Source organism: Semicossyphus pulcher, unplaced genomic scaffold (assembly GCF_022749685.1).
Source record: "Semicossyphus pulcher isolate SPU_LCO1_2020_fin unplaced genomic scaffold, fSemPul1.0.p SCAF_7, whole genome shotgun sequence".
NCBI lineage: Eukaryota > Metazoa > Chordata > Actinopteri > Labriformes > Labridae > Semicossyphus > Semicossyphus pulcher.
In genome coordinates this window covers 9,322,819-9,350,371 of record NW_027211748.1, presented here as the reverse complement: position 1 = coordinate 9,350,371, position 27,553 = coordinate 9,322,819, and the positions used below count along the sequence as shown (strand labels likewise).

The following is a 27,553-nucleotide window of genomic DNA, read 5'->3' as shown; positions in this document are numbered from 1 at the left end:
CCTTCCTGCCCTTCCTGGCGCACTCAGCTTTTATTTACTCTGTGAGGGATGCACTTTGTCAGGGGCCCTGCTCCAGCCTCTCCTCCCACTCCTTCCTCAAATGAAGGAGCACAGCCTGAGAGACAGGAGGTCCAAAGATGTCATGAGATCACTCGACTTTTTGTGTATGCCAGTATTGGCAGCCTGGTGTTGGCATTTTGCAGTGGCGAGCAGCGCAGTGGGGCTCGGCTGCGAACTTGACCTTTGGATAATTGGATTTCTGAAGATATGATGTGATGCGCGCGCACACACACACATTGGCGCGGGATGGGAAGTGATACTTGGCATGCATGGAGAATGAGGAGACGTGGTGGAGAGTGAGACAGTGGAAGACAATCTGCCTAGTTACAAATGTCTGTCTTTATGACGTTATCTATCATGGCTTACTTTGAATCACCTGGAAACTGAACCTCAAACTACTTAGAGAGAGATGCTCTGTTAGCATTTTTCCTTCCTGTTACAGATTCCGATACCTGGACTAAAGTATTGGCCGATACCGAGTCCCCTCTGATAACAGTACAGATAAAAATAAACAAATGATTGTTATTCTTTAACAGCTGTTCCCTACTGATCCTATGTGGATGTGATGTCAGCCATCATTCTTTTATGTGAAGAATACAGTGAATACACTGATGGTATGCAAACCCAGACGGTGAAGACGGTAGCTCAGTCAGTCCTGGTGTGGACCGAGCATGGAATTGGGGCTGGTAGCTGGAGCGGTGCAAGTTCCTTACCTGGGCACTGTCGAGGTGTCCTTGAGCAAGGCAGTGAACTCCCATGTGGATGTGCAGGCGTCTCACTCTGACATCTCTCCATTAGTGCATGTCCATAGGGGTCCTGTATGTGCATGTCTGTATATCGGGTGTGTAGCATGTTTTTAATAAAGTTCTTCTTCTAAACAAACTTAGCACCCAGAAACAAGCTAAGCTAACGCTAGCAGCAGCTCTGCTTTCGGCCTCTCCTGACGTCCCGTGTCTTCCGTCGGAAAAACACAGATTTTAACAGAAATCTTTGTGTTTTTTCATTTTTATTATCTTACCTTTATGTTAAAAAAATACAGCTTTACAATCAGTTTCACTTTTTCACTTTGTTTGATGCTAAAACATTAATTGCTGAGGTCTGAAATCAGTTTCTCTTTGTTGGCTAGTGGCAGCCAGTAATGCTTTTTAGGCTCCTGTTTTTGACAAAAAGAAACAAGCACATTTCTTGGGGGGGCTAATACATTTTGATTTCGGATCAGGGCTTTGATTGGGATACTTTCTGATACATGATACCACATTTTAGACAGTATCAGAGGCATTTCTGGTATCGGTTTCAGAAACAACCCCAACCTTGAGTTCTTGCAAGTTTCTCAGAGCTGTCCGTGGTGCTGAACATGTCTATCAGGCAGCCCAACATGGTACAGCACAGTTCCCCTCATCCGTCCTCAGCGATATGACAAATGAGTGTTTTGTGAGTTGCTGATTGATAAAGAGCGACAGTGAAAACCCCATAAAGGTTAAAGCGGCATTTAGAAAGATCAGCACATGTGATTCATGTCCAGTCTCATTCCTCATCACTCCCATCACAGAGTATCACTTCTCTCTCAGCTGCACTGAGTAACAGATGACCCATTTCTCAGCCCGTCATAGTAGGCTTCATGGAACATTTCTATGAGTCTTATTTTGAAAAACATTACAATTCCTTCGCATTAAGACCCTCATACAGATTATTGTGGTATTAATTGTTGCCTTTTAAGCGTTACGCACCAACGAAAAACGTTTTCCTGATGTCGTGACCGTCCAGCTTCTCCGAATGATTGATGTGCCAGACGACATAGGCTATCACTTGTTAAGGATCATGATGGTACCTGTCAATCACTCTGTGGGTTTGTACGTGTGTGTGTGTGCGTACGTGTTGGCATGTCTGTCTGTGTTGCTATTGTACAGTGTGCCTGCAGGCTTGCGTGAGTGTGAATGGACTGTGTGTGCGTGTGTGAGCCTCTGATTGATGTCATGTATCTCTGCGTAACAAATATCTTTCCTGCTCCCGCTGCGTTTGATTTGGGACTGATGGGAAACTGTCTCCCCTGCTCATTAATCAAACTTGGTACGATCCAAAGGAGACTGTAGAGTCGGGTGGGAAACCTGTCCTACTACTGAGTTTGAACTCAAGTCCTTTGGCTATTAAAGCAACATTCACTGAGTTAATAATCCCAATCCAACACGAGTGACCTCCTCTTCCTGTCTCATTGTCTCCCTCCAGATCTTCCATATGACCTATGACCTGGCCAGTGCGGTGATGCGGATCTTTAACCTGATTGGTATGATGCTGCTGCTGTGTCACTGGGACGGCTGCCTACAGTTCCTGGTTCCCATGCTGCAGGACTTCCCCTCAGACTGCTGGGTGTCCCTCAACAAGATGGAGGTTTGTGTCAGAGAGTCATGTCTGCGCATACAAAGTCACTCATATCTACCCTGGAACTGGATTTGCATCTTCTACTCTGAGTTTATTGGGAAAGAGGTAACGGCGGTCACAGAATATTGATTGGAGTTTCTCACCATCATTAGAAAATATTGGCTGAATGTCAATCAATATTTTGTGACCATAATAAACACTTTCTTGTCTTTACTAAAACTGGAACCCAGGAGGGTTAAAACAGGAAGCTCTAGTGAGGATGTCGTCATCAAGTGCAAAAAAAATCTCAAATCTTTGTGTCAATATTTGCCACAAAATTATTTCTACTGGCAGTAAAGTCTCTTGTAGTATTGCAGAAACACGACTCTTTCTAAGTGTATGAAAATCTATTCAAGGTGAAGCCTTATTTCTCAAGGGCAACCTGTAGTAAATGTAGGCCCTGGTCAGTGAAACAAGAGTGAGGACCTACAGTGATTTTAACCCCTCTGTGAGGCGGAATAAGGCAGATTGTTGTTTGGGTATATTGCTAACATAATTAGCTAAAAAGCTCACAGTGCTCATATGTTGATGTTTAGCAGGTATAAAGATCACCATGTTTACTATTTTAGTTTTGTGCTAACATTCACTATTAAAGACCCTCTCCAGTGAAGATCAAGTGTTTAACCTTGTAAACATCTCCATGTGGTGTTTCTCATGTGCTACAAGACATATCAGAGACAACATGAGCAGTCATCTCCATGGCTGGGCCTGTCTGCTTTTAAACTGCAGTGTACCAAGGACAGGCTGAACAACACGTTTTCAGATTGGCAGGTTTGAGACGTCACAAACCTAAGGAGCCAATCCCCTTAATGGACGGGGTGACGCTATGCATATCATTATGTGCAACCTATGGCAACCACTTCGGCGATGCGATTTTTGCAAACTCACTACTGACTACTAACATTAACGTTACTACTACTAATTACTGCATTTCAAGCTAGCTAAGTTTCAACAAGTCGCCACTAAACGATGGCAGAGACGTGTTTTGTTTTTGGCTGTAATACATTGTACATAGTGGGGGGGGACTATGTAGATTCAATTTTTAATGAGGGAGAAGGAGGAGAAGGCTTGGGAGGATTTTTACATTTTGCTAAAAAAAAAGACAATTTATTATTTCAAGCAGAGCCTTAAAACATGACTGGAGCACGTCTTACAGTACAGTACAGCGGAGTCTGGTTGGATTATTATTAGCTTTACTGGTACCTAAGTTAAATGTTGTCATTAGGACAAGATTCAGGGAAACACCAAAGTCTTTAGGATTCATCCTCTAGGTAACATGAATATCTGTCCAAAGTATTATACAAATCAATCCAATAGTTGATGAGATATTTCTGTCTGGACTTCAGTGAAGGACCAACATTTCCATCCTTAGCCGAAGCCACTAGCATGGCTAATATTGAAGGGTCCTCTAGGTTGGGCTGTGATTGTTATATATACCGTAATTTGGATCAATATTGTCCACTTTGAAGAGCTTGCACTGCACTATTCAGGGAACCATTATTATTCTGAGTGTTGCAATTATGTTATTACAGATTCAGGAGGAAAAGTCAGTGTTTATTTCCAACAAATCAAGAAAATTACTCATATCACTGCCCTCTGCTAGCATCCAGCCGATGTGCCAGACATGGAACACAACATTAGGATTCTAAAAAAGAAGCTGTGAAAGAGAAAGCAGAGAGGTTAAAGCACACCTCTGAATCCCTCCATGCCTCCTCTTCAGCATGGTGGGCTGATGACAGGAAAGATAAAAGGGGAAAACAGAGGGATGGGGGGTTACAGCCGGGCAGCTGCGCTCTTTGTTGCTGTGTCTCTCTCAGAAAGATAAAAGCTGGTTGTTTATAGGTCTGTCCGTCAGCCCAGCCTCTTACTGAGTGAGGGGAGACCACACTAACCCAGACACGAGGCACAGGTCCAAATGGGGCTTTAAACAGATTGGGTCCCGCTCCCAGACTCTGCCAGGGCCTGCCATGAGCGCTTGTAAATTTAAGGCTGTGAGTATTTCCTGGATGACAGCAGTGACTCTTGTTTTTATTGCTGTACAAAAGTAATTCCAGTTTAAACAAGCGAATGTGACAAGGGGAATAAATGCCCTCTCTTTCCTGGGAAGGAATTCCTCTTTGTTTAATGTGCCACACAGAAACGTACGGCAGCTTTATTGGCACTATATAACAGAGCAGATCTGTATCGACAAAGTGATATATTTTAATATAGGCTCTGGAGCTCGATATCAATAATGAGGGATAATTTCAGTCTGACAAATGTTGCTTTGCTGTAATATTCTATCAATAATAAGTGGATGGTGAGAGAATACCAGAAAACTAACTACTGATATCTATCGTCTTGTTAAAACAGGACACATTATCATTGCTCTTAAACAACATTTAAGCTCAGAAAGTAGATTAAAGTTTCTGCTGTGTGAGATTATAAAAAATAAAACATTATACCTAATTGTAGTAATCAGAATGCATACATCGAAAGAGTCTGAGCAGGTCTGTCTGCGGTCCCCGAGGCTGTCTCCAAGTCTTAGGTGTGATAAAGTATTAACAACTCCATCGTGCATCTCATTTAAACTTTATCATTCAACTGTCTGCCCTCCATTCAAATACACATACACCCAATGCTTAGGTGACACAGCTAAGGCACTACTGAAACCTTTTATGCCTTTATTTATAACGAGGACAGCGGGTAGTGTCGGAAACAGGTGAAGAGAGAATAGGGGATGACTGAACCTGGCGGGGTCGCCGCATGGAGGACTGTAGCCTCTGTACATGGGCTGCACGATTTAACCGCTGAGCTAAACCGACGCCCGTACTCGTGTTAATTTTAACAATCAAAAGTTGGTTAAATCATTTTTCAAACATGCACACATGCTGGATTCAGCTCTGACATAAAAAGCAATCTGATAGCATTTTATATGTCAAACAATTAATCAATTATTAACCATATTATAATATGCAGATTCATTGATTAAAAATAGTAGTTGCAGCCCAAACATTGATCTGAGCTTTACTCAGATCTGTTATTATAGACTTCCTTTATTATGTATATCCTGTACAAACTACATGAACCGTGTTGACCTTCAGTATAGCACAGCAGGCAAAACAACTTTAACTTGCAGAAAACTTGAATATTCCTTCTTTCATAAGCTCACCTGACCCTCCAGAGGACACCTCTGTGCTGTGTGCAGAGCAGAGTCTGGGATGATGAAGTTTGGGGCTGACAGGCCACTGACTCCTCCATTGCTCTCTCTCTGTGTACAATCAGAGACAGTCAGTCTCCAGAGAGCCGTCACTCTGAAACTAAAGGGCCGCTCTGGCATGGTACAGGCTGCATACAGCCACCTGAGACCACCCCCCTATTGAGTGGCTGACAACTTGTAACATTAGCCATTGTGTTGCAGCCAGGCCATCCATCAAACCTCGCACCCTACAGAGGCTGAGGCGGTGTGCGGCCCACAGGCGGGACCCATGGAGGGCGTTGAGAACACTCTGTAACTCCGGATGACATCCACCAAACCGTAATTGGAATCAGTGAAACTTGTGATACCTCTGGGAGCATCTGCTGTTTCTGCAGAGCACTTCAACTTCCATGCATTCATTTCATGCACTTTATATTTAGCATTAGCTTTATGCAGCCACTCAGTTAATTTCCATAGCAGCTGAGTTTACAGAGGGGACTGGGTAATAATAGTGACAACAGCGCTAACTGACAGACACAGGGTGTGTAGTTTCAACGCTGTAATTACAACTACGTGTGTACCCATCCCTAACAGCATCTACATCACAGAGATGCCTTTTTCCTATTATCCCTCTCTGCTGTCAGCAGGAGGGGCTACACTGGAGAAAAAGCATCAGTCATGTGAGGTGTTAAATCCATTTATTTACTCCCTGCACCTCCTTTGACCAAACAGTATTACAGGCCTGCTGCTGGACTTTGTAAATTTGATTTAAACTTCCCCATCGGCCCGTAACAGCAACACAAACATGGAAAGTGAAAGCCGCTCTCCGCCCTCTGTAAATGGACCAGGGACTGGCTGGTGTTTGCTTCCTGTGCGAGGGGAGGAAAGGATGTGATTATCTCGGTCCCTGGGGAACTCAGGTGTTTTTGTTCTGAAGGATCTCATTGTGCTGAGGACAAGCAGTTCTGTAATATCCTACTCAGGCAAGAAGTACTGTTACTGCACTTAAACATCACACAAGCAGCACTTAACGTAGTTGTGTCGAACTGTACTCGAGCAGAAGTGCAAATGTTGCCATCTTGAAGGCTGAGTTTCTTTGTTACATATGGTCGCCCTGAAAGAGCCAAAGTGGAGCCCTGATTGAAATCATTTAGAAATGAGGACTTCCTGCCAATAAAGCCCTCTTCAGTTAGGAAGAAAACACAGAAAAAAGGCAAAAAAAACATTGCTGAATGAGGAAAAAGAAGTCCGAGCTAACAAGGCACGACTCTAAACCGTGCAATAACAACAAAACTGAAGGAGTATTAATTTAAATAGACTTTGTTAATTGCAAAAAGAACTTTCACCACTCATAATGTCCGGTCTCAGTTTGGGTTTAGGGACTATATTATTAGCCTGTTGTTCAGGAGTTTCAACCATTCATTTGCATTGCATTTGTGCATGGCAATGCTATGCATGTGCAGAAATAGTTAGTTTTGGGGAATATGATTATTTGTTTTAGTGTTGAAAAATGGATGAAAAGATCAATACCACCATCATATGTCTGTGTTAAGCAGAGAGGTAGAGCTGGAGGATGATTAGCTTAGTTTAGGACTGAAAGCATGGAGAAACAGCTAGCTTAGCTCGGTCCAATGGAACAAAAAAACACTGCAGCCACAACCTCTGAAGCTAACTTAATTTAGATTATGTTCGTCTTACCTACACATGAACAGGAAGAATAAAGGTGTGTATTTACAGGGAGATCAGTTTCCTGTCTTGCTAAGCATAGGAAGCATGCTAACTGTGGCTCCAAACTTCTTGCTAGGACATGTGGTGGGAGTCTTATCGTGTTGCCAAGAAAGCTTACAAGCAGCGTGACTTAAAATTTGAATAAAACCGAAACATGTACATCGAGGCGGCGATCACACTGTGTTTGTGTCGATGGAGAGAATGCAGAGAGGCTTTTCTTTGGGCCTTATTAATGAACTATCAGGGAACGGAGGATGACTCGCCTTTCACATTCAGAAACAACATATTTCACTGCCCACCCAACAGATTATAAAGAGACCACACACACACACACACACACACACACACATACACACTGAGGCAGACGAGAAGAAAGGGAGAGACAGACAGAGAGAGAGAGAGAGAGAGAGGAGGCAGGAGACAGATCTGACTGTACAATAAACTCAGATAAGCCTTTGTAAACTAAAGCGGTGGGTTTCTGACAGGGCCGGGCCAGAGGCTTTGTTGCATCGTTGATTATCTTCTGATTTTTTTTTTCAAACTCATCAGCCGACAGACAAACACAGTGATTGTTCATTCAGTGTGATATAACTCCATTTTCCTCTATCTGCTGCACCACTTTGCCTATCTTTTATTCACGCTAGCTCCGGCACTCTAGGGATGGAAACGTCTGCGGTCAGTCGGGCCGACACTTCGGTCTGGACTGAAATATCTCAACAACTATTGGATAGATCTCCTTAAAGTTCTGACAGACATTCATGGTGGCCTGAAGATGAATCTTAATGACCTTTGTGACCCCTCAGTTTTCTACCTTCAGGTCGACATATGAGGTTCAGAGTGATGTCTGGACATGGACGGATTATCGTTGCTATTTGGAGCAGATCTAAATGAATGACACTATCATCGGCCTCAGCTGAACTATGTGCCACTTAGCAAATGCTAGCATGCTAACAGGCTAAACTACAGTGGTAAGAGGGGACAAATTTGAGGAGAACAAAAATGATCTTCAACTTACTTTATGCATAATTGTGCAGGACAAATAAGGGCTCTCTTCACCTGGCGTAACACTAGATCTCATAAAACATCACAGGACTTAGCATGGCTATCTCTTTGCTAACACCCACAACAAAATAGCCTTGTAATACTGCCTTTAACATATATCTGCCCAGTAAATACAAAATAAAAGTCTTTCTGGTATTTGTAGTCAAACCTTTTTGCTAAGGAGTAAAGATACAAACTTTGACCTTTATCTTGTATTTTAGTTTCACAGAGCTGCTAGCGTGACCTTAAACACACCTGAGCCGCCTGCTGGAACTCTCTGTCCCTTCTGGGTGCTATAACTTACTTGCATGTTGTCCTTCTGCCTGGCAGGTGAAATTTACGTTGTAGTAGTACGTCGAGTATAAATGAGATTTATGAGGCGTGCTGCGCAGCAAGGTCACAGCAACGTTAACAAAGAGGCGTTTTAGGACACTGCAAGATAAATTTAAGGCCCTTTTGCGTTATCAGCCGACTTCAAACAGACTATCTGCAGCTAATGGAGACGGTGATTACCAACAACGCTACGCATCGTTCCCAAAGTGAAACCTCTGGGGGGAACTGCTGAGACTTATGAGGATATGGAGTCTCTCTCTCCCTCTCTCCAGCCTGTGCTATTTCAGAATCAAAGTGCTCATCATTCATCTATTATTCAATCTGTTTCACTCCACTGTTTCTCTTTCTGTTTTCACATACACCATTTAGCCTCAGCCCACTTGGTGGAGCTGTGTTTATTTTTGGAGTCTGCTCATGACGGAGAAGTCTTCCTATCAATGTCCATAACTGGTCCCAATACAGGAGGCGTGTGCTGCTGTATCGTATATGTGTTTGGTTGATTTCCTTACTCGCAACTGATGAGTAATTTAATTATTGAATAGTCAAGATTTAGTATTTTGTTATGGATTTATTCATGTCTTTATCAAAAAATAGTTCCAATGTAAGAGAGCCCAAGGTGATGGGAAGACAATTTAAAACCATCTAAATAACGATCCGTCCGTTAGCTGTCCCACTTATCTTGTCAGGGTCGCAGAGGGCTGGAGCCTATCCCAGCTGTCATTGGGCGAGAGGCGGGTGTACAGGACTGATCGCCTGACACACAGAGAACATTTCGCACTCACATTCACACCTATGGGCTATTTAGAGTCGCCAGTGAACCTAATGAGCATGTGTTTGGAGGAAGCCGGAGTAGCCGGAGGGAACCTACACATGCAAACACGACACAGGGTTCGAACCAGGAACCTTCTAGCTGTGGTTCACCACTGTGCAGCCCCCGAATTAACTAATTCACTCTTATATATAAAAGACAAAAGCAGCATATATTCACATTTTAGTAGCTGAAGCCCAAATCTTTGCTTTTTCCACTTGATAAATGACCCAAACAATTATTTGTTTTTGCGAAAACTTCAATCAATCAACTTATTGTTACACTGAATTATTACATTAAGGACTTTTAAAACAAACAAAGTTGCTCGCATCCAAACAAATAATTGGAATTGCTTTAAATTGTGTTGAACCAAAGATAAAAAGAACATATGCTTCTCTTGGCTCAAGAAAAGTTGGCATTTTGGAGAAACACAGATTCAACAGGGTTGTGATGGGGATAATTAAGTTGTTTAAATTGAAGGGGAAGAAGAGCGTTCTGCATAATGTGCTGCTGAATGCACTTATTGACTGCTAATGCACTTCTATAAGTTACAGAAGAGGATACACAGTAGTTGATTGCCTGATGATCCAGGATGCTGCTTTTAACTCTACAGACGCTGTGCTTTAATAATACAGTTTCATTACACAGGACACTAGTCCGTCTGAGAGAGTGCTTTACATACAATGAAAAAATGGCTTTAATCCCAGTTTTTGTCTTTATCTTGAATGAACTGGCATCAGCAGCGTGTTCAGGCTGAGGTCACCGTGGTCACACTCAGTGCTAATGAAAGAGAAAAAGAAAACAAAGGAGCTGCTGGACAAGAGTATCAGATCAATTGAGCTCGCGTGGACGGCTCAGTCGCCCTCCCTCTCCTGTGATGAAGGGAAATGTGACATAAAGAGTCAGTGGAAAAACACTGATCCACTCTTTATAGGTAGGGAAGTATTGTTCAGGTGTTCAAACAACACGACTTAGACCTCCTGATGTGTTTGTAAGTTCTGACCTGACGTTTGTCCCTTCATGAGTCTGAACACCAGCAGCCTGGTGACCCGGCCCGGCTGTCACCGCTTGTAGTAGATTCCTATTCACACAGCTCTGAAAGGGCATATTTAATGACCTCTCATTATCATTCCTCTCAGAGGAAATAATTTCCAAACCGTCTTCACTTTACTGATTAGGCCTCGAAGGATTCCCCTGATGTCCTTCCTCTTTCTTTCTAATGCAACTCTCTCCCTCGAGTTCTCATTTGTTTAAGTGCTGCTCCATGACCTCACCGTCCCCCAAGCTTTCCTTCTGGTCCCCTGCTCTGCCTCAAAACATATCTTTTTATGTTACACTGACGTGTTTAACTGTTTATCTTTCTCTCCCCTCTCCGCAGAACGATACCTGGTCAGAGCTCTACTCCTTCGCTGTGTTCAAAGCAATGAGCCACATGCTGTGCATCGGTTACGGTCGGCAGGCCCCGGAGAGTCTATCAGATATCTGGCTCACCATGCTCAGTATGATCGTAGGAGCTACTTGCTATGCTGTTTTTATTGGCCATGCAACAGCTCTTATCCAATCACTGGACTCCTCCAGACGGCAGTACCAGGAGAAGGTGAGGAGCTTCATTAAATCAACTCTGTCCCATTTTCTCAACACGTTCACATTTTCTGTTTGTTTGTTTTTTTTTACCTCAGATGAGAAGTTTGACATTTTGTGAAATAATATTTTTGGCTTTCTTGTCTGATTTACCTGAGAAAATGAGTCCCACACATGTCTGTACAGTATGACTTCACCACCAGCAGCTGGCTCACTTAGCTTAGCATGAACACTCAAAGGGAAACACAAGCCTGGCTACGTTCACAGGAAACATAATACAACCCTGAAGATCTGAAAATATCTTATATTAATTAACACATGATATCTTCTTTGTATGATCTTTAAAAACAAGTAGAGGTAAACTGAGAAACTGTCGTCTTACAGGAGTTTATGTGCTATAATCTTGTCAGGACCTTTAACCTTTAACCCACTGGATACTTATCGTATAGACGCCTTGTCCGTGAACAATCTGAATCAGCTTGTTGCAGCATCTGGTTGATGCTATAAGATGGGAACATTCATTAACAGGACTTTCTAAAGTCCTATTTTATACACATTTTCACCAGTGACTGCATATGAAGACGGACGACGCGTCTCTATCTGCTCTCATTGCCAAAATAGCCCCCGTGATGGGCGCTGACATCTTGTGATGGTGACGTCATTTGAAGCCAGAGCTGCGAAGTAGAGATCGGCAGGTGGAGCTGCTGTAGGCACTTCCGCTAACTAAAACACACAATTAACTTACCGAAAAAACAGCAAGGATCCCGCACAGTGGCGTGTTTAACATCAGAACAGCTTCTTTGTGTTGCTCTGAGGTTAACGTACACAGATATATAAACTTCAATGACTGTAGTGATTGTTTCAGTTACGTCTCCTCTCACCGTTCCTCCTCTACTCTGCTAATCAGGAACAGATCGGCTGCAGGAGCCGGATTTTTCAACAGAACTGTCAATCATCATTTTTACAGCATCAAATTACCAATTAAAAATAAACTTGTCAGAAAAATGAACACTTGGACGTAAATCAGCATAATTTGTTAACATGGAGGAGGCGGGCTTTATGAGCTATACTGCAGCCAGTCAGCAGGGGGCGCTCGCAGTTTCGAGAGCTGTCATGTCGTCCATTTTTTTATACAGTCTATGATTTTCACAAAGAAATCCGCCTGACTTATATAAGACCTTTGAACTCTCTTGAAGTTGTGTGTGTTCATAAGAATAGTAAGTATTGGCACTGACGCTGATCTTATTATGTGGACACTCCACATTAAAAAATTTGCCATTCTGGACTCATTATGAAACAGGAAGTGTTGACAGTGACATGCAGGATTAGTGAAGGTAACCAAAGATTACCCGCAGAGAGTTATGGAGGTAAAAGTTTGCATGGAGGAAAGGGATATGTAGTTACTGCCTCATGGGAACTTTCACACACACACACAACATTGACCTATCTGAATGGTAAATGGACTGTACCGTATTCAGACCACTCAAAGTGCTTTTACACTACATGTCACATTCACACACTGATCGCAAAGGCCTAAGTGCCAATCTCCAGTCAGGATATATAGGCATCCATACCGGTCGGCTGTGCCTTCAGGAGCAATCTGGGGCTCAGTGCCATGACTTCGACATGTGACTGTAGCAGTCTGGGATGGAACCTCCGACCTTCCCATTGAGAGACGACCGACTCTACCACTCAGGCCTGTGAATGTGTAGCGAGAAAAATGTAGAATGGGTTTCAACAATCTTTGGCTGCACAGCACAAGTTTCCCACCAAGTGGCCCATGGTTGAGTCAGTATGAGTCATTTTAAAACTCTCCAAACAGCTGTGCAGCTCATGAACGCGTCTTTCTCTTTGTTAATCATTTGCTGCAGAGGATTTTACATTATTGAATATTTTCTGCTGATTAAATTTAAATCTGTCGTCTCATCTATTCATGTATTCATAACGCAAGATTTGAATACAATGAATATGAATTTAAAAAAGTGCGTATAACTACGGCAGCAGCGTAGCATCAGGTCACACCCAGCAGCTCCCCGTGGGTTCACTTTAATCACTCTGTCTGCAGCCCTGTTTAACCACTCATACATATTGTCATTAGATAGTGTTTTCCTCTTCCTGTCAGACATCCTTTGAAACATGGATGTGGATCAGAGCGGCGCAGAGCCGTGCTGCAGCAGTGGCCTGTGGTGGTAACAGCGCAGCCTGTCTGTTTCCAAGCAGAGTCTCGCTGGATGGGGAGCAGGGGGAGTGTTGCTGGCGCTCTGCAGCCAATCACAGGCTGCGGGTGTGTTCGGCCAGGTAGAGCCACGTTGCCAGGGGCTGGGCGGATGCGTGCGTGTGTGTGTGATGTGGGTGAGAGAGAGAATGAGACGTAGAGAGAGAGAGAGACTGAGTGTGTGTGTGATATGATGTCCCCTTGGGCAGCAGTAGAATTGATGAGGCAGCAGACCTGTGTGTCCTGCCAATGTCATCCTGAAGGTGACGTAAGCAACCATGGCTGCCTCCCTCTCCCTCTCTCTCTTCCTGATCACTCACTCACCGGCTCTCACTCTACCTGCACTCTGTCTCATCTGTTATGCGTCTTTAACTGCACCTCTTTACGTGTTCTCATCCCCGCTTGTCTTCCCACCCGCCTCCTTAATATCTCAACCTGATTTCCTCTCTCTCTCTCCTCTTCCTTCGGTCTTAGCGTCTCTCTCTCCTCCTTCCTTCCTCTCCTCACCTCTCTCTCTCCTCTCCGGCGGTGGTGTCCTTGAGAGGTGCACTGCTACTGCTAACTGTCTGCTACAGGGAGCACAGAGAGGGGGAGGGGAAACCTGTGGGAGACGGCAGGGCCTTGTTGTCGACACAAGTCCTGCTGGTGCACTGCGAGATATTTGAACGCCGTCATTTTGAGCGTTTTTGTCGGCTTTTTGTCGAGCTAGCATTGTGTGGAACTCCCTTTAGGTTTGTTAGGCTGGACACTTGGGTATATATCATGTCAAATAAAGGGTTTAGAAGACAACGATTCAGCAAGTTATGTGTGTGCTGGTGCCCTCGTCTTTGCTGTGCGTCCTGGATGATGGAGGGAATGGTTTCTTCCTCAGTGGGAGGGTCACCTAAACGAGCAATCTGTCCAAGAAAAGGTCGTTACTCAACTCGGTGCTAAATATCCAGTTAAATTTGCACCATAAGCAGTCTAAACACTGACTAAAACTGAGGTCTTATGTATTTAGGAGCAGTGATGAGTCATGAAGTGTGTATAATCCTCAAACAGCCTGTTTTGTTCGGTTCAGGATAACCTGGGAGGAGGGAAACGTGTGCTTTTAGTGTCACAATGTGTCCCCAAATTGTCTCGTCTCTTTGTGTCATTTTCAGATATTTTCTAACGCTCTCTCACCCCATCACATATATTTATATATTTTTTCTGCTGAAGAGAGGAAAGTGCATTTCCCCAGAACCCTTTTTTTTTTCTGACCAGTTGTCAGATTTCCTTTTTTCCCCCGCTGCTCTGTGCGGATTAGTATTTGAGCTGAAGACGTGTTTATTTAAAAAAAGAAAGTGCCAGCCGTGCCAGCGAGGCTGATGCTGCCGGCTGAATTCGCCACGCCTCCAGATAGCACTGTGAGTGACGTTTTTATCATCGGGAGAGTGTTAGCACAACACGTCTGCTGGCAGTCTGGTGCAGCCACAGGAGAGGCCGGAGCTAGCTTCGTGTGCGGAGGTTTCCGTTTCAGCCCGGCAGTCATGTCAGAGCCACGGTCCACGCTGGTTAAATTTAGGGAGGGTTCCACTCGGTGGCTTTGGTGCAGGGGCCTTTGAGTTATTTATACACGGCGCATAGTGACACACAGCGGAGAGGCAGACAGACCTACATACATGCGTGGAGGCAGTCTCACTTGTGACACCTTTAATGCTCTGTCTTTTAATGCAGTGTGTGTTGAGCTTTTGGAAATTTGCACATCAGAATTCATGTTTGTTGATGTACAGATTTGCATGTTGGGCCAGAGGAAACACTTTTTTTCATGCATCACGACTCTGACATTAACATGCTTTATGTAAACTGTTGCAGCATTTAATGTCTCTTTCTGCATTCAAGCATAGCTGGCAGAAAAAGAACCCCCTCTCTTACTTTAGTGTCACATAATATTCCCAGATTGTTATCCCCACTGTCACTTCGGTGGTTGTGTGTATTTGACAAGATTTCTTCAGCTCTATTTATTGGTTTAGTGTTATTAAGATGCAACAGCCAGGAGTGAGGGTTTGCAGCAATTTTGCTAGCAGTCTGTTGACACTTAAATCATTTCTTCCCAGTTTGAGACATCTTCACTGTTCTTCCTGATATCTCCCACTCAGATTTACAACATAGAGGCTGACATGAGTGTTTTGATATGGACATGTACAGCTCAGTTAGAATATGAATATGCATCTTTATAATGCTTTTTGGCTCATGGTGTTTGTTCTTATGATACAGAGTAAATGAAACACTTGCACAGGTGTTCATGGCTGTACAGTGCAGTCAGACAGGACTATGCCTTCCTGTTCATGTCTGAGGGGAGTGGGGTGAGAATCATTTGCTTTTGGTTGCATTTAATCAGATTGACCTCTGACACGGCTGCCCAATTTGCAGAAAATACATTTATTTGCTTGCAACGTTTTGTTGCAAACGTTTGCAAACGTTGCAAGCAAATAAATGTGTTGTCTGCAACTTGGACACTGTGCGGGAGCTTTACTGCAATTATGAAGGTTTTTTTTCTTCCTCTCTTACGCACCTGTCTTGTGAAACAGATGTGCAACGTTTTTCTCTACATTGACCTCTGACACACAAAATCATCCTTTCAAATATTGAGTCGGTACGAGAGAAAGGGCGGGAAATATGGTTTGTTTTATAACTGCACTGCAAAATGGTGCACGCAGCAGAGCAGGAAGGATGCTGCCTGGCTGCAGTGAGTGCAAGGACAGTAACAGAGGTGAATGACAGTTAAACAGTTTTTGCACTAGTCTGCTGTTTCCTGCTCATTTGAAAAATGTGACATCACTTGAATCAGTATTATCAGGACGATTTCAGAGACCTTTTTTCACAGGATTTAAATCGTTATAACAGGAGAAGCGCAGGTGTTTCTGATAAACTTAACGAGCCGCACTGAAACTGAACCAGCTGAATTGAATAAAGCTGTCGTTAACTTAACTATGTTCACCTGTGTCATGAGCAAGTCTGTCTTTAAAGATGTTATCTTCAAGATTTCAGTTTCGTTCTGTTTGACACCTCTAATGTCATGCACATGTCCCAATTTAACCAGACGTCTACGGCTGGCTCCCTTTGTTACCGTTGTCACTCTTGATTTTCATCGCTGACGGTCGCTTTCCTTTTTAGACTGTTTGCCTTCATCTGAGCGTCGAGTTTGTTTCTGTTTCTTTGGATTTTCACTTATTGTTGAAGTTGTATCTGTAGTCATCGATCTTTTCTTTGTTTGTTCAGCCATAGTAGATTACTGTTTACTCTCAACACTTGCAGAGACCAGAAAAGCAGCCGCTTACCTCCGCCTACCCTCTCTGGCAGACCAACCACTGCTGGCTGATGGAAAACGCGTCACTAACTAGGCACCGCTTGTGATTTTTTCTGTTAAGGTCGCCACAGACACCCAGTCCGTAATCATACTATATACTGCAAATGCAAAGGCTTTCATCAGTAGGCCATAGGCTCAATCACCATTGTGTGACCGCATTTATTATTTACATGAAAATCTTCGAGATTATGACACTAAAGTGGCCTCTTGAAATACATTGAAAAAAGACACTTTAAATCTGCTTAAGTTCAGACTTTTAGCTCCAGATATAAATCAACATTTGGGTGTTGATATTCAGAATAAAGGCCTCTCCTGCTCCCTTATTGGCATTTTTTTTTGCAATTTTGCAAATAAAATGCAAAAAATGCCCTTGAATTAAAATTGCAGGCGAGCTTTTTAGTCATTGTTTGGTTTTTATTCAATGTTTTGAGACATAAAGAGCGATTGTGTGTTTTGTTTTTCAGTAGTCACCTCCCTTTAGATCCCAGACGGTGCCTTTCAGACATGCTACAGACAGTAGACAGTAACTCTACTCAGATACACCTTTTGCATCAATAATCAGCTCTTAACGGCCCCACAGGAGGTTTTACGTTGAATCAGCTCCTCTCGTGTAGACGTAGAGAATAATCCCAGTCAGCAGGACGCGGCGCAGACAGCAGTCTGAGCTCTCTGACGTGATGTAGCACAGGACAGGAAACAAGATTGTTTTCTACCTTCTCCCTCTCCTCCTCCTCCTCTCTCCCTTCATCCCGCTGCCACCATCAACAACAATGATCTGTCTTCTATTAGCCAGTCTGCTTGTCACTGATCGCTCCAATTATCCACAACCAGGCTGACTTAGCAGAGATAGTGGCCAAAGAGATTCCCGCGCCAACGTCTACAACAAAAACAGTGTCCCTGTCGTTGAGCCAAATGATATTAACTACAATCCCTTATCAGCCAGTCCGCTTTGGTCGTCCCTCCCTTTGACTGAATTATGGGATCTTCAGTGTTGCCTTAGAAGCCTCATTTCATTTAATGAGACTTTGTACTATGTGAGACCCCACGGTGTGTTGTTCCTCCCTGTGTACACATCCACCAATTGAAGACAGACAAGACAAGCTCTGACACACCACTATCTGATTCTCCTCGCTTTGGTGAATGTGCTTCATAATATAATGAGGCGATTTTGCAGCGAATTAAGTGAATGAATTATACATCCTCATGGCCGTTTGGGACGAACCTGAATTACAATTTCCAATGGAGAGAGGTTGTGGGATGAATGAGCAGGGGGAGAGGAAATGAAGGTGAAGGAAAGGTAACAGAGAGGAAGAGGAGACAGAGATGGGGATGATAAATAAGTGGGTTGCCATGTTGGGTCAAAGACGAAGCTCTCCATTCATGATCGATATACTCACATGGCGGCCATTTTCCTCTGACACACATGATGTTGTACTGCTGTGTTGTAAGTCATATAAATGAAGAGTATCTGACCATTGTTAATATTAAACTGCTTCTCAATTAATGAGCAACTGAAAATACTTTGTAAAGTGAAAATCAGGAGCGGCTTCCGGCCATATTTAAGGCTATTAACGACATTAAACCATACATAACGCATTAGCTACCGTCAGACCACAGCTATTGTTCGCATTCAACCACTTTCTTGCTAACATTGCGATAGCTAGGAAGTACATTCCTTGCTAGCATTGCCTTAGCTAGGAAGTACATTTCTTGCTAGCATTGCGATAGCTAGGAAGTACATTCCTTGCTAGCATTGCCTTAGCTAGGAAGTACATTCCTTGCTAACATAGCCTTAACTAGCATCTCACAATTTGTAATCTGTAGATCAGTGTTAATTTGGTTAAGGATTATGTTTTGTGTTTTCGTTATCGAGACGAGACGGGACTAAAATGTTAGTGGTGGACTGTCGGATATTCGTACATGTGTGTCTAATTTGTTTGTCAAAATACAAGCAATTCATTCCTGTAACTGGGTAACCCGGTCAGAGATATCAGGTCTCATGAAGGTGGTTGTGAACTTTCTCTGTTAACTCCGGCGTTCTGCTTCAGGCTCTGAGCGCACTCACAGAAAAAGGGGCGTTTTACTCGTCATTTGGCGCTTTTTCCACACAAAAGGGAGCGATTATCGTCTGTCTGCTTCAGTCAGACTGTAAATGAGAAACAAAGATGAAAAGTAATCTTTAGAATTCTGTGTCCTCAACCTCTTTTTTTACTGTTTGGATGATCTGCTGAAATGTAAAGTCTTTATTTTTTTACGTGAAGCAAACGAGAAGAGGGAGACTGGCGGTGGGGTGATATTTTCTCAAGAGAGAAAACGTTTTGACTGAAAGTAAAGACTTAAATGTGATGACTTTTTATTGACTAAAACTGGACTAAAATGTTCTGAGTTGTCGTTGACTAAAACTACTAAAACATTTTCGTCTGAAGACTAGGACTAAATCTAAAACAGCTGAAAAATGAACACTGCTGTAAGAAACAACACAAATTTAAATCCCACAATTCTGCTTTGATTTTATTGATGGCTTGCTTCATTTCATTTCTAGCTAGTTAGCTAGGAACTAGCTAGCTAAAATGTTGTTTGCTAGAAATTTTCGCCTTCCTATTGTGTCGTGTAACTCTACGTTACACACAATGCTAACATTAGCTCTTGTTTGCTGGTAGCTAATCAGTTCTCAAATCTGTTGTTTAAATTGAAATTTGGGCCAATGTCCCTCCAGACTTTCACTTTTTTGTGCTCCCTCTCCTCTGTGACACTGGAGAGATTTCAGGTTGACGCGTTAATGATCGATACCGCACACTGTGACATGGCTCTCAAAGTCACGTCATTAAAGGCCACCATCTAAGTCCAATCAGATATGCTTTTGCCGCCTCATTCATTCACACTTAGCCGAGTCACTATCCCCTAGCATGAGTTTCACGTCACCTTCGTGTGTAAGGTTTTCCCCCCGCTGTCAGTGTACCTCACACCTCCACTTTGTCCACAATCAGCACTTCTATTGTATGAGAGGCACGCCAGCTGCAGCGTTAGCTCTGGCACGTCGGGTAAAGTGTTGTGACACAGGGTCATTTCTGCAGGCCGCTCTCCATCTGCAGATGTCAGGAAGCAGAGTCACTCATGCAGGTGAGACTGTGTTGTTGTGTAACTCCTTCAGAGGAGCTGTGCAGCTGCCACCCAACAGGAGACTTTTCCTTACGTAGATATCTGAATTATTCAAATGTTGCATGTTTGGATTATCTATGCTTATGTTATGTGGCAGAAAGGAGCAGTCAGGGTGACGTGATCAGTCTGAAACACGCACTTCTTTTTCTTGGCAGAGTGACAACACATCTCCTTTTCAGTGAGAGATCATACTAATGACCCTTCTGCAGATTCAGTCTTTGGTGCGTCTCTGGTGACGTAGCATTAAGCCTACATGCATTTCAGAAGATTATTATTATTTTTCACTGTATAGGCTCTGTAATCCAGAATATTCTTTTAAATGCCGGCCCAATCCCAATCTCCACACTCACGGACTCACACACTTTGAGCGGTTGGTGTGTGAGGCCTCAGAACTCAATGGTGAAGTGCAAAAGAGTTCTGATGCGCACTAAATTGCGCCCTTTCTATTAGTCTGCATTTCTGCAGAGGTTCCTGAGGGACTTGCCTATAGTTCCTAGCAAAATTAATGGCTTAATGACAAATGAATATTTGCACAGATTTTTATATGTTCTTGGGTTTTTTCTAACTTTCTTCACTGTCCTTATCTGTTTACATGACAATGTCACAAACACAATTACATACTGGAGTTAGGGCCTTTCTATTTTTTTTAAATAGCTATGTCAAGATCAAGATAAACTTTATTGTCCCACAGGTGGGAAATTAGGCTGGGGCTAATCACCCATGCTGCAGCCATAAACAAAGAAAACAACAACAACACAACAGCGTGCACATGATACAATGTGTTTCAAAGAACTCTATGAAGTCAGCATGATGCCTCCAGTTTCTCCTATTAAAGTGTTTTGTGCTCCTTAAACTCACTATCTCACAAACTAAACGCCTGACCTCAGTTACATGTGTAAGGAGTTTGGGACTTTTAGAGGTACTCAGTGCGTTCCACCGTTCCCGTCATGCTCTGGGGGTGGTACTTTCCCAAAGTACAGGGACTTTAGGGCCTTGAAGTGTTGCTCTTTCACATGTCCTTTAATTTTTGTGGGTCTTTAGTGCTTGGGGGAAATGAAGACAACAATGAGCTGAAGGAATCTTTTAATCCCTAAAAAAAGCTCCTGGAACAAACAGTCCCGGCTGTTTGGTGGAAACGCAGCTTTAGCTTAACATGTTAGCATGCTAACATTTTATTACAACACAAAAGAAGAGAGTATGTTAGTTGCAGGTTTTTAATCCTAAACTAAAGTAATGGACAAAATCTGACCCTGATGGAGAGTCAGGCGGTGAAACAGGAAATCGTATGCAGCAAGATATTCGATTTTTTTGTCTGAATTTATCGAAAGCTCAAATGATTCAAAACAGTGAATGTGATTTGATTTGGGCGGACCAGTGTTAAAGGGCTTCGGGTATTTGTTGGTCTTCACATCCATTATGGGGGAACAATGTTGGACCTACAGCCCACAGTCCCCTTTTTTTAGAGTATTGCACCAGGATCCAGCTGAGTTTGTATTTAGACCAGACTGTACTGAAAAACAGCCAGAGACAAGCAAGAACTGAAAAAAGCTGAAGTACAAACCTGGCAGAGAAACACCAGCGAAGATGCCAAGCGTCTGCTGATGTCTACGGGTCACAGAGTCCAGCCAGCCATTGAGAAGAAAAGTTTCTTTTGACTTGTTTTTTTCCGCCCCTATGATTGAAGGACCGTGTGTTTGAAATGCTACAATTCCTACACAGCGCTCATGATGTGGATGTGGTGCTTCAGGTACGAAGAGAACATCAGCTGGAATAACACTTTGAAAGGATATATCCACGCGTTCTCATCCCAGGTCCTCAAATACCTTTGTCACATCCTGTTTGCATCTCATTGACGTACGGGACTTGAAGCCTGTTCTCCAGGGTGAAGGTCCAGAGTTGTTCGGCCCGTCCATCCAACTTGAGCACCAACCAGAGCAGATTGTGTTTGTCTTTCTACTCCGTCTCTTACAGCCGTTTCCCTAAGCATCCTTTATTGCAGCAGGGACAGTTTGTTAAAAGCCTAATGAGTGTATGATTGCAGGCCTTGTGTTTTTTGATACCTTGTGAATAAGAACAGGCACAGTATGTAGGATGGTCTTTAGCTCAGATGTGAGTAAGTGTACTGCTGTATTATTGCCCTGTACAGCAGGATTCTCCCTGTGTACACAAGTATTCAATAATGTGCGACTACGAGTCTTTGTTTGCCAAGTGTGTCTCTCTTTAGGAAACAGGGAGCCGTTCCGTCTGTATCAGAGAACAAACAATTTCCAATTTCATCTTTTTATCTTGTTGCTGTTGAGGGCCCAGAGCTTGTTACAGACTGGGAGCAGGTGGACGTCACTGGTTCGCTCCGGGCCTCTGACCGGACACTATACGCAATATAGTCTGAAGCGGCAGTGACCTGGGACGATCCAGCTGTGAGGTGGTCTTGCTACTTCAAAGCAGACCTGCTGAACACAGCGTCAGGAGACGTCACTTGATGCCAGCTGACAGATTTTGGGATAGAGACGGTGTGTGGACGATGACTTCCTTAACCGTGAAGTGAGTCCACGGTATGTGCCGGCCTGCTGGGCTGTCGCACCGCCTCTCAGGGGTGTTTCAGACAGGTTCATAGGTGCAGGCCTGAGCTGTGCGTCTTATACAGCTTTGCATTAGAGCTGGGTTGAAGTGCAGACGGTCTGACAGCAAACTTTAAACAGAAATCTTTTTCCAAACTGTTTCCTGTCTCTTCTGTTTATCTACCTCTCCCCCCTCTCTGCGGCCCGGCCCGTCGGCCTCTCATCGGTCACCGTGGATGGATTGTGATTAGCATATCTCAACAATAGAAGCTGATTGTTTGTGTCATTCCCGTGTCGGACCCTTTACATTCCATTGATCTGGCATTGATTAACTTGTAGGCTGCATTGATCCAAGGGCGAGTGTGTTCATTTCAGCTGACAGCTGAAGGGCGTGTGCTCGAGATGTTTTCTGTTTGTTGACTCACTGGAAGAAATACAGGTGAAAGAAACGCTGTTGATTCATCCTCGGAAAGATATCGTGTTTATTCTCATTGATCAGGGGTTGCAGTTTGTGGAGCTGAATTGAATTGTTAAACTGAGATGTGTTTTATGATATTTAGTCCACGGGAAAAAAGATTGAATCCCCTCTGAGAGTGCGACAAAATTCAACAGTACCACAAACTACAGTCTCCACAAGGGCTGAAGCATCAGCACCTGCTAACCAGTTTGACTATAAACTGAGCATTATGACCTTCATGAAGGTGGCATTTATTGCTGGGCTGTGGCATTACACAGGCAGCTCCGTGTAGGTATCAGTGTAGTCATAAAAACAGATGTGTTACTGCTTACTGAATATCACAACAGAAATGTTTTTTGATGTGCTTTTGAGGCGGCTTCAGACATCAGATAACTCCAACTTGCAATCTTGCTTGTTGTAAATGTGTGTAAAGATATGGATGAAAACACACATGATCAGATCCCTTATACTTTAAAACACTTGCTTCAACTGCATCATAAGTATTCAATGTTTTCAAGGTTGGTGGGTGACTTTGTCTTGTTTTATTCTTTGTATTTAATGGATAAAGCTCTAAATGTCTTTGTCACTGTCAACAAATTCCATGAAATGTTAAAACCAACTCTGTTATATACCCCGTCTTCAGCTCTAAGGCCAAACTCATTCATTGATCCTTCATGTTAGTCTTGGCCACACAGGTATAATTTCATATTCATAAAAGACCAAATAATAACCTAAATCAGTTGGGGACTGCATTATTGATCCAATATTACTCAAACAGGAGGAGTGTGTATTAGTCTGGGACTATTTTTAGCTGCGGAGGTATACACATCCAGTTCTTTAACATCTGCAGGATGTTGTACGTGTGATTGACATGAAACAAACAGCAGGGCCTATTTTCATCATAATAAAGGAGCTGGTGTAACAGTGTGGCTCTTTGATGTGTTTTTAATGTATTTTGATTATATGGAGCTTCATGGTACAGATGACCGTGTACGGATCTGATTAAGCAGGCACATTTTTGTTCCATCAGTTCGTTGATGTTTTTGGTCTTTTTATGGTATTTTTATGACAATAGGTGACATAAAGATAATCGCCTGGCCAACCTTTCAACAGTGGCACCACAATTACACATTACAGATGAAACGGATGCTCTCATTATCATACGCACTGCATTAACAGACCATCATCTCTCTCTGTCCACCTCTCTCTTAGTACAAACAAGTGGAGCAGTACATGTCCTTCCACAAGCTGCCTGCCGACTTCCGACAGAAAATCCATGACTATTATGAGCACAGATACCAGGGCAAGATGTTTGATGAGGAGAGCATTCTGGGAGAACTCAGCGAGCCCCTCAGAGAGGTAAGACATGCATGTTCAAAAAGACACGCAATGACAACATATAAGTGATAACTTAAGATTGAAGATGTCCTTTTATTTTTGGTTTTGAGATACTTAAAATGATTCACATGTGAGAAAAGAAACAATGAAACAGTCCCTGATTTAAGCTTTTATTTTGTAGTTGTACCTCATATGCAAAATTAAGGTGTATTTCTCTTTTTTTTAGGAAATTGTAAACTTCAACTGTCGTAAGCTGGTGGCGTCCATGCCGCTGTTCGCCAACGCAGAGCCCAACTTTGTGACGGCCATGTTGACCAAGCTGCGCTTTGAGGTTTTCCAGCCGCATGATTACATCATAAGGGAGGGAACCATCGGGAAGAAGATGTACTTCATCCAGCACGGAGTCTGCAGCGTCATCACTAAGGGCACTCTGGCGATGAAACTTTCTGACGGCTCTTATTTTGGAGGTAGGATGCGGTTTGAAGCATGTTTTTTTTTTCCATTGATGCTATTTTGAGTATCTTTTTAAAAGATCTTACGCTTCCTCTCTCCTTGTTTCAGAGATCTGTTTATTGACGAGAGGTCGGCGAACAGCCAGCGTGCGAGCAGAGACTTACTGTCGACTCTACTCGCTGTCTGTCGACCACTTCAATGAGGTGCTGGAAGAATATCCCATGATGAGACGAGCCTTTGAAACAGTGGCCATTGACCGGCTGGACCGCATAGGTAAAAAACAGGAACAAACTTAAAGAAAATTAAAGACTGACAGGACAAAAGCATGTAAGATTTGTATAGCATTATTGGAGGCAACAATATGTCTCTGCATACAGCTCCAAAAATAAGCAAATAAAGCGCTTTATGTACAGAAAACGAAATAATATTTTGCTTTGTAAATGTTTCCAGAATATTAATGTTGAATCAGGCAGTAAAATGAGCTGAGCTGTTCCCTCATAACGACACGGGACACTGTAACAGTAGATGAGAGTACAGGGTGACACATCCATTTTCCTCAGGGCTTGTTCTGCGAGAGGATGTACCTGGTGTGAAGGACATCACATGCTATATCTAACTCATATTGTTCTCCTCTTCCAAATCCTCTCGTTTCCATCTATTTGTTCTTTGTCCTCTCCGTCCTGTCCCTTTTCATCTCTGTCTGAAACTCTTTGATAATCGTAACATTTTCCTCTCTCTGCAGGTAAAAAGAACTCCATCCTGATGCACAAGGTTCAGCATGACCTCAACTCGGGCGTCTTCAACAACCAGGAGAACGAGATGATCCAGGAGATCGTCAAGTACGACCGTGAGATGGTGAAGCTGGTGGACCTGCAGCGGCCGCGGGCCATGTCTATGACCCCATCCATCGGTGGTATTTTTGCTCCTCCCGGCCAGTCTCAGTCAGGCTCTGCGATCGCCACTCTCCAGCAGGCCGTGGCCATGAGCTTCTGTCCTCAGATGGCGAGTCCTCTGGTGGGTCCGGGGACTCTGCAATCTCCTCGAATGGTGCGAAGGTTCCAGGTGATGCAGAACATGTCCAGCCCGGTCTCCATGTCTCCTCTTCAGTCTCAGCCCCCTCAGGCGTTCGGAGGGGCGTTTGGATCTGCGATCTCCAGCCCGCCCGTCCAAAGCCCGCTCGCTGCTTCAGGACGGACTTTCCAGTACATGGCGAGCGCAGGACCCTCTGGTTCCCAGTTGTCCCTAGTACAGCACCATGCACCCAGCCCCACACAGACCCAGCAGAGGCCGGCCTCACACAAGAGCACCCACTCCCTTCATACAGGCAGCCTGAGCCAGGATACCCGGGCCCTGTCTGCCTCCCAGCCTTCACTCCCCCAGGAGGGACCACCACAAGCTGCCTCTGCAGCCCCCAGCCCTCCGCCATCCACCCGCACCTCCAACAACTCCATCGGCCCCCCTCAGCCGCCTCACCACAGCCTGCCGGGGCCGTCGGGGGTGGGGAGGTCGGCAGGAGCTCAGCAGAGGGTGGCCTTTGCCTCCACACCCCCTCCCGGTGGACCTGCTGGGATGGGGGCAGTAGCAGCAGCTGCTGGATCAGGACCTCCAGACTCTGGAGCTCCCAAGAAAGATTCAATTGTCAGCCTTCCAGAGCTAGACTCTGCCAGATCCCGGCTGTCTTCCAACTTGTGACCCTGGTAGAGTTCAGGAAAGAGGCCTTTTTTGTAGGAGAATCTGTTTGTTTTAGGTCAGTCCAGCTGATCTGTCAGCCTGCTAAATGACCAATCAGCTACCGCCAGCGCCACACGTCATTGGACCTGGATGCACTGTGTGCTGGAGTCAGCAGAAGGAAAAGAGCAACTCAAAGCTTTGAGACACTTTGGCTAGGAGGAGTCTATACAATTAAACTAGTATAACTTAAGGTGGAACTGGTGTAGTCTACTGTGCCAGCACCTTTAGTCTTAGTATCACCCCTTACACTCTGCTTCCAAACACCTACTGTATATCGCTGTCTTTACTGTAAAGATATGAAGAAAAGTACGATTAATGTAACTATTGCATACTGTGTAGAATCCATGCAATGCAATCTAGCAGGAGCTGGACTTAAAATGAAAATCAGGGACTTGAGGTCAAATGACAATGACATTTTAAGCGTTCAAAAAGTGTTTTGAGTGTAATTTTTTTTCCGTATAAGCTGTCGTAGCAAAAGAACACATTGCTCTTCATATTGTTTAAACTAGTAGTGAAATAGTGTTTTAGACCGCTGGTCGATCTTACATCGATGTGTAAATAGTTGATGAAAAAAGTACGGAGGGATATTATATTCATTGTATCTACCCAAACCAAAGTTGAGCTCGAACACAAAGTCTGGTTGTGTCTGTATCAACTAAAAAAGAAACATAGAAGAAAATGCCATTTATTTAACTGCCTTGATTCAACGTTAGAAGCCATATATTTGGTTTGTGTGTATGTGTACATGTGGGTGTAAGTTCGTGTGCGTGAGTTTGTCGGTACGTTTCGGTTCTATTTTCAGAGAATGGACTCACACACTCTCTTCACTGCTTTGTCAAGCGTGATCGGTTTGACATGCTGACGTCGGCTCTGACCTGTTTTCATGAAACACCTCGGAGGCGGTCAGACGTCCGCTCGGCGTTCTGATTGTAACCCTGAAGGCAAAGGTGGTTAAATAATCTGAGCTTTATGGCAAGGAAACATTTGTGAACAACCCATACTGTATACTTGCTTGTTTTTCGTCTAGGTTTATTGATTAACACATGCAATATAATTCTGCAATACTCTACCCCGCCTATATATAAATATATATGAATATAAATATCTATACATATGCTGTACAGGAAAGTGAACTTTTTCCTTTTGTTTTCTTTTCAATGTGAAACC

At 43.6% G+C, this 27,553-nt stretch overlaps 1 protein-coding gene across 1 annotated transcript in view; it reads left to right on the top strand.

Moving 5' to 3' along the window:
• The window catches only part of LOC138611975 (potassium/sodium hyperpolarization-activated cyclic nucleotide-gated channel 2-like), a 31,135-nt gene extending 4,788 nt beyond the window's left edge, over positions 1-26,347 (top strand). The window contains exons 3-8 of the mRNA XM_069685255.1: positions 2,284-2,445; positions 10,942-11,160; positions 24,077-24,223; positions 24,429-24,669; positions 24,764-24,928; positions 25,398-26,347. Coding sequence (XP_069541356.1) covers positions 2,284-2,445; positions 10,942-11,160; positions 24,077-24,223; positions 24,429-24,669; positions 24,764-24,928; positions 25,398-26,347 — 1,884 coding nt within the window. The remainder of the gene's footprint in view (positions 1-2,283; positions 2,446-10,941; positions 11,161-24,076; positions 24,224-24,428; positions 24,670-24,763; positions 24,929-25,397) is intronic.
• Positions 26,348-27,553: the final 1,206 nt, after the last annotated feature.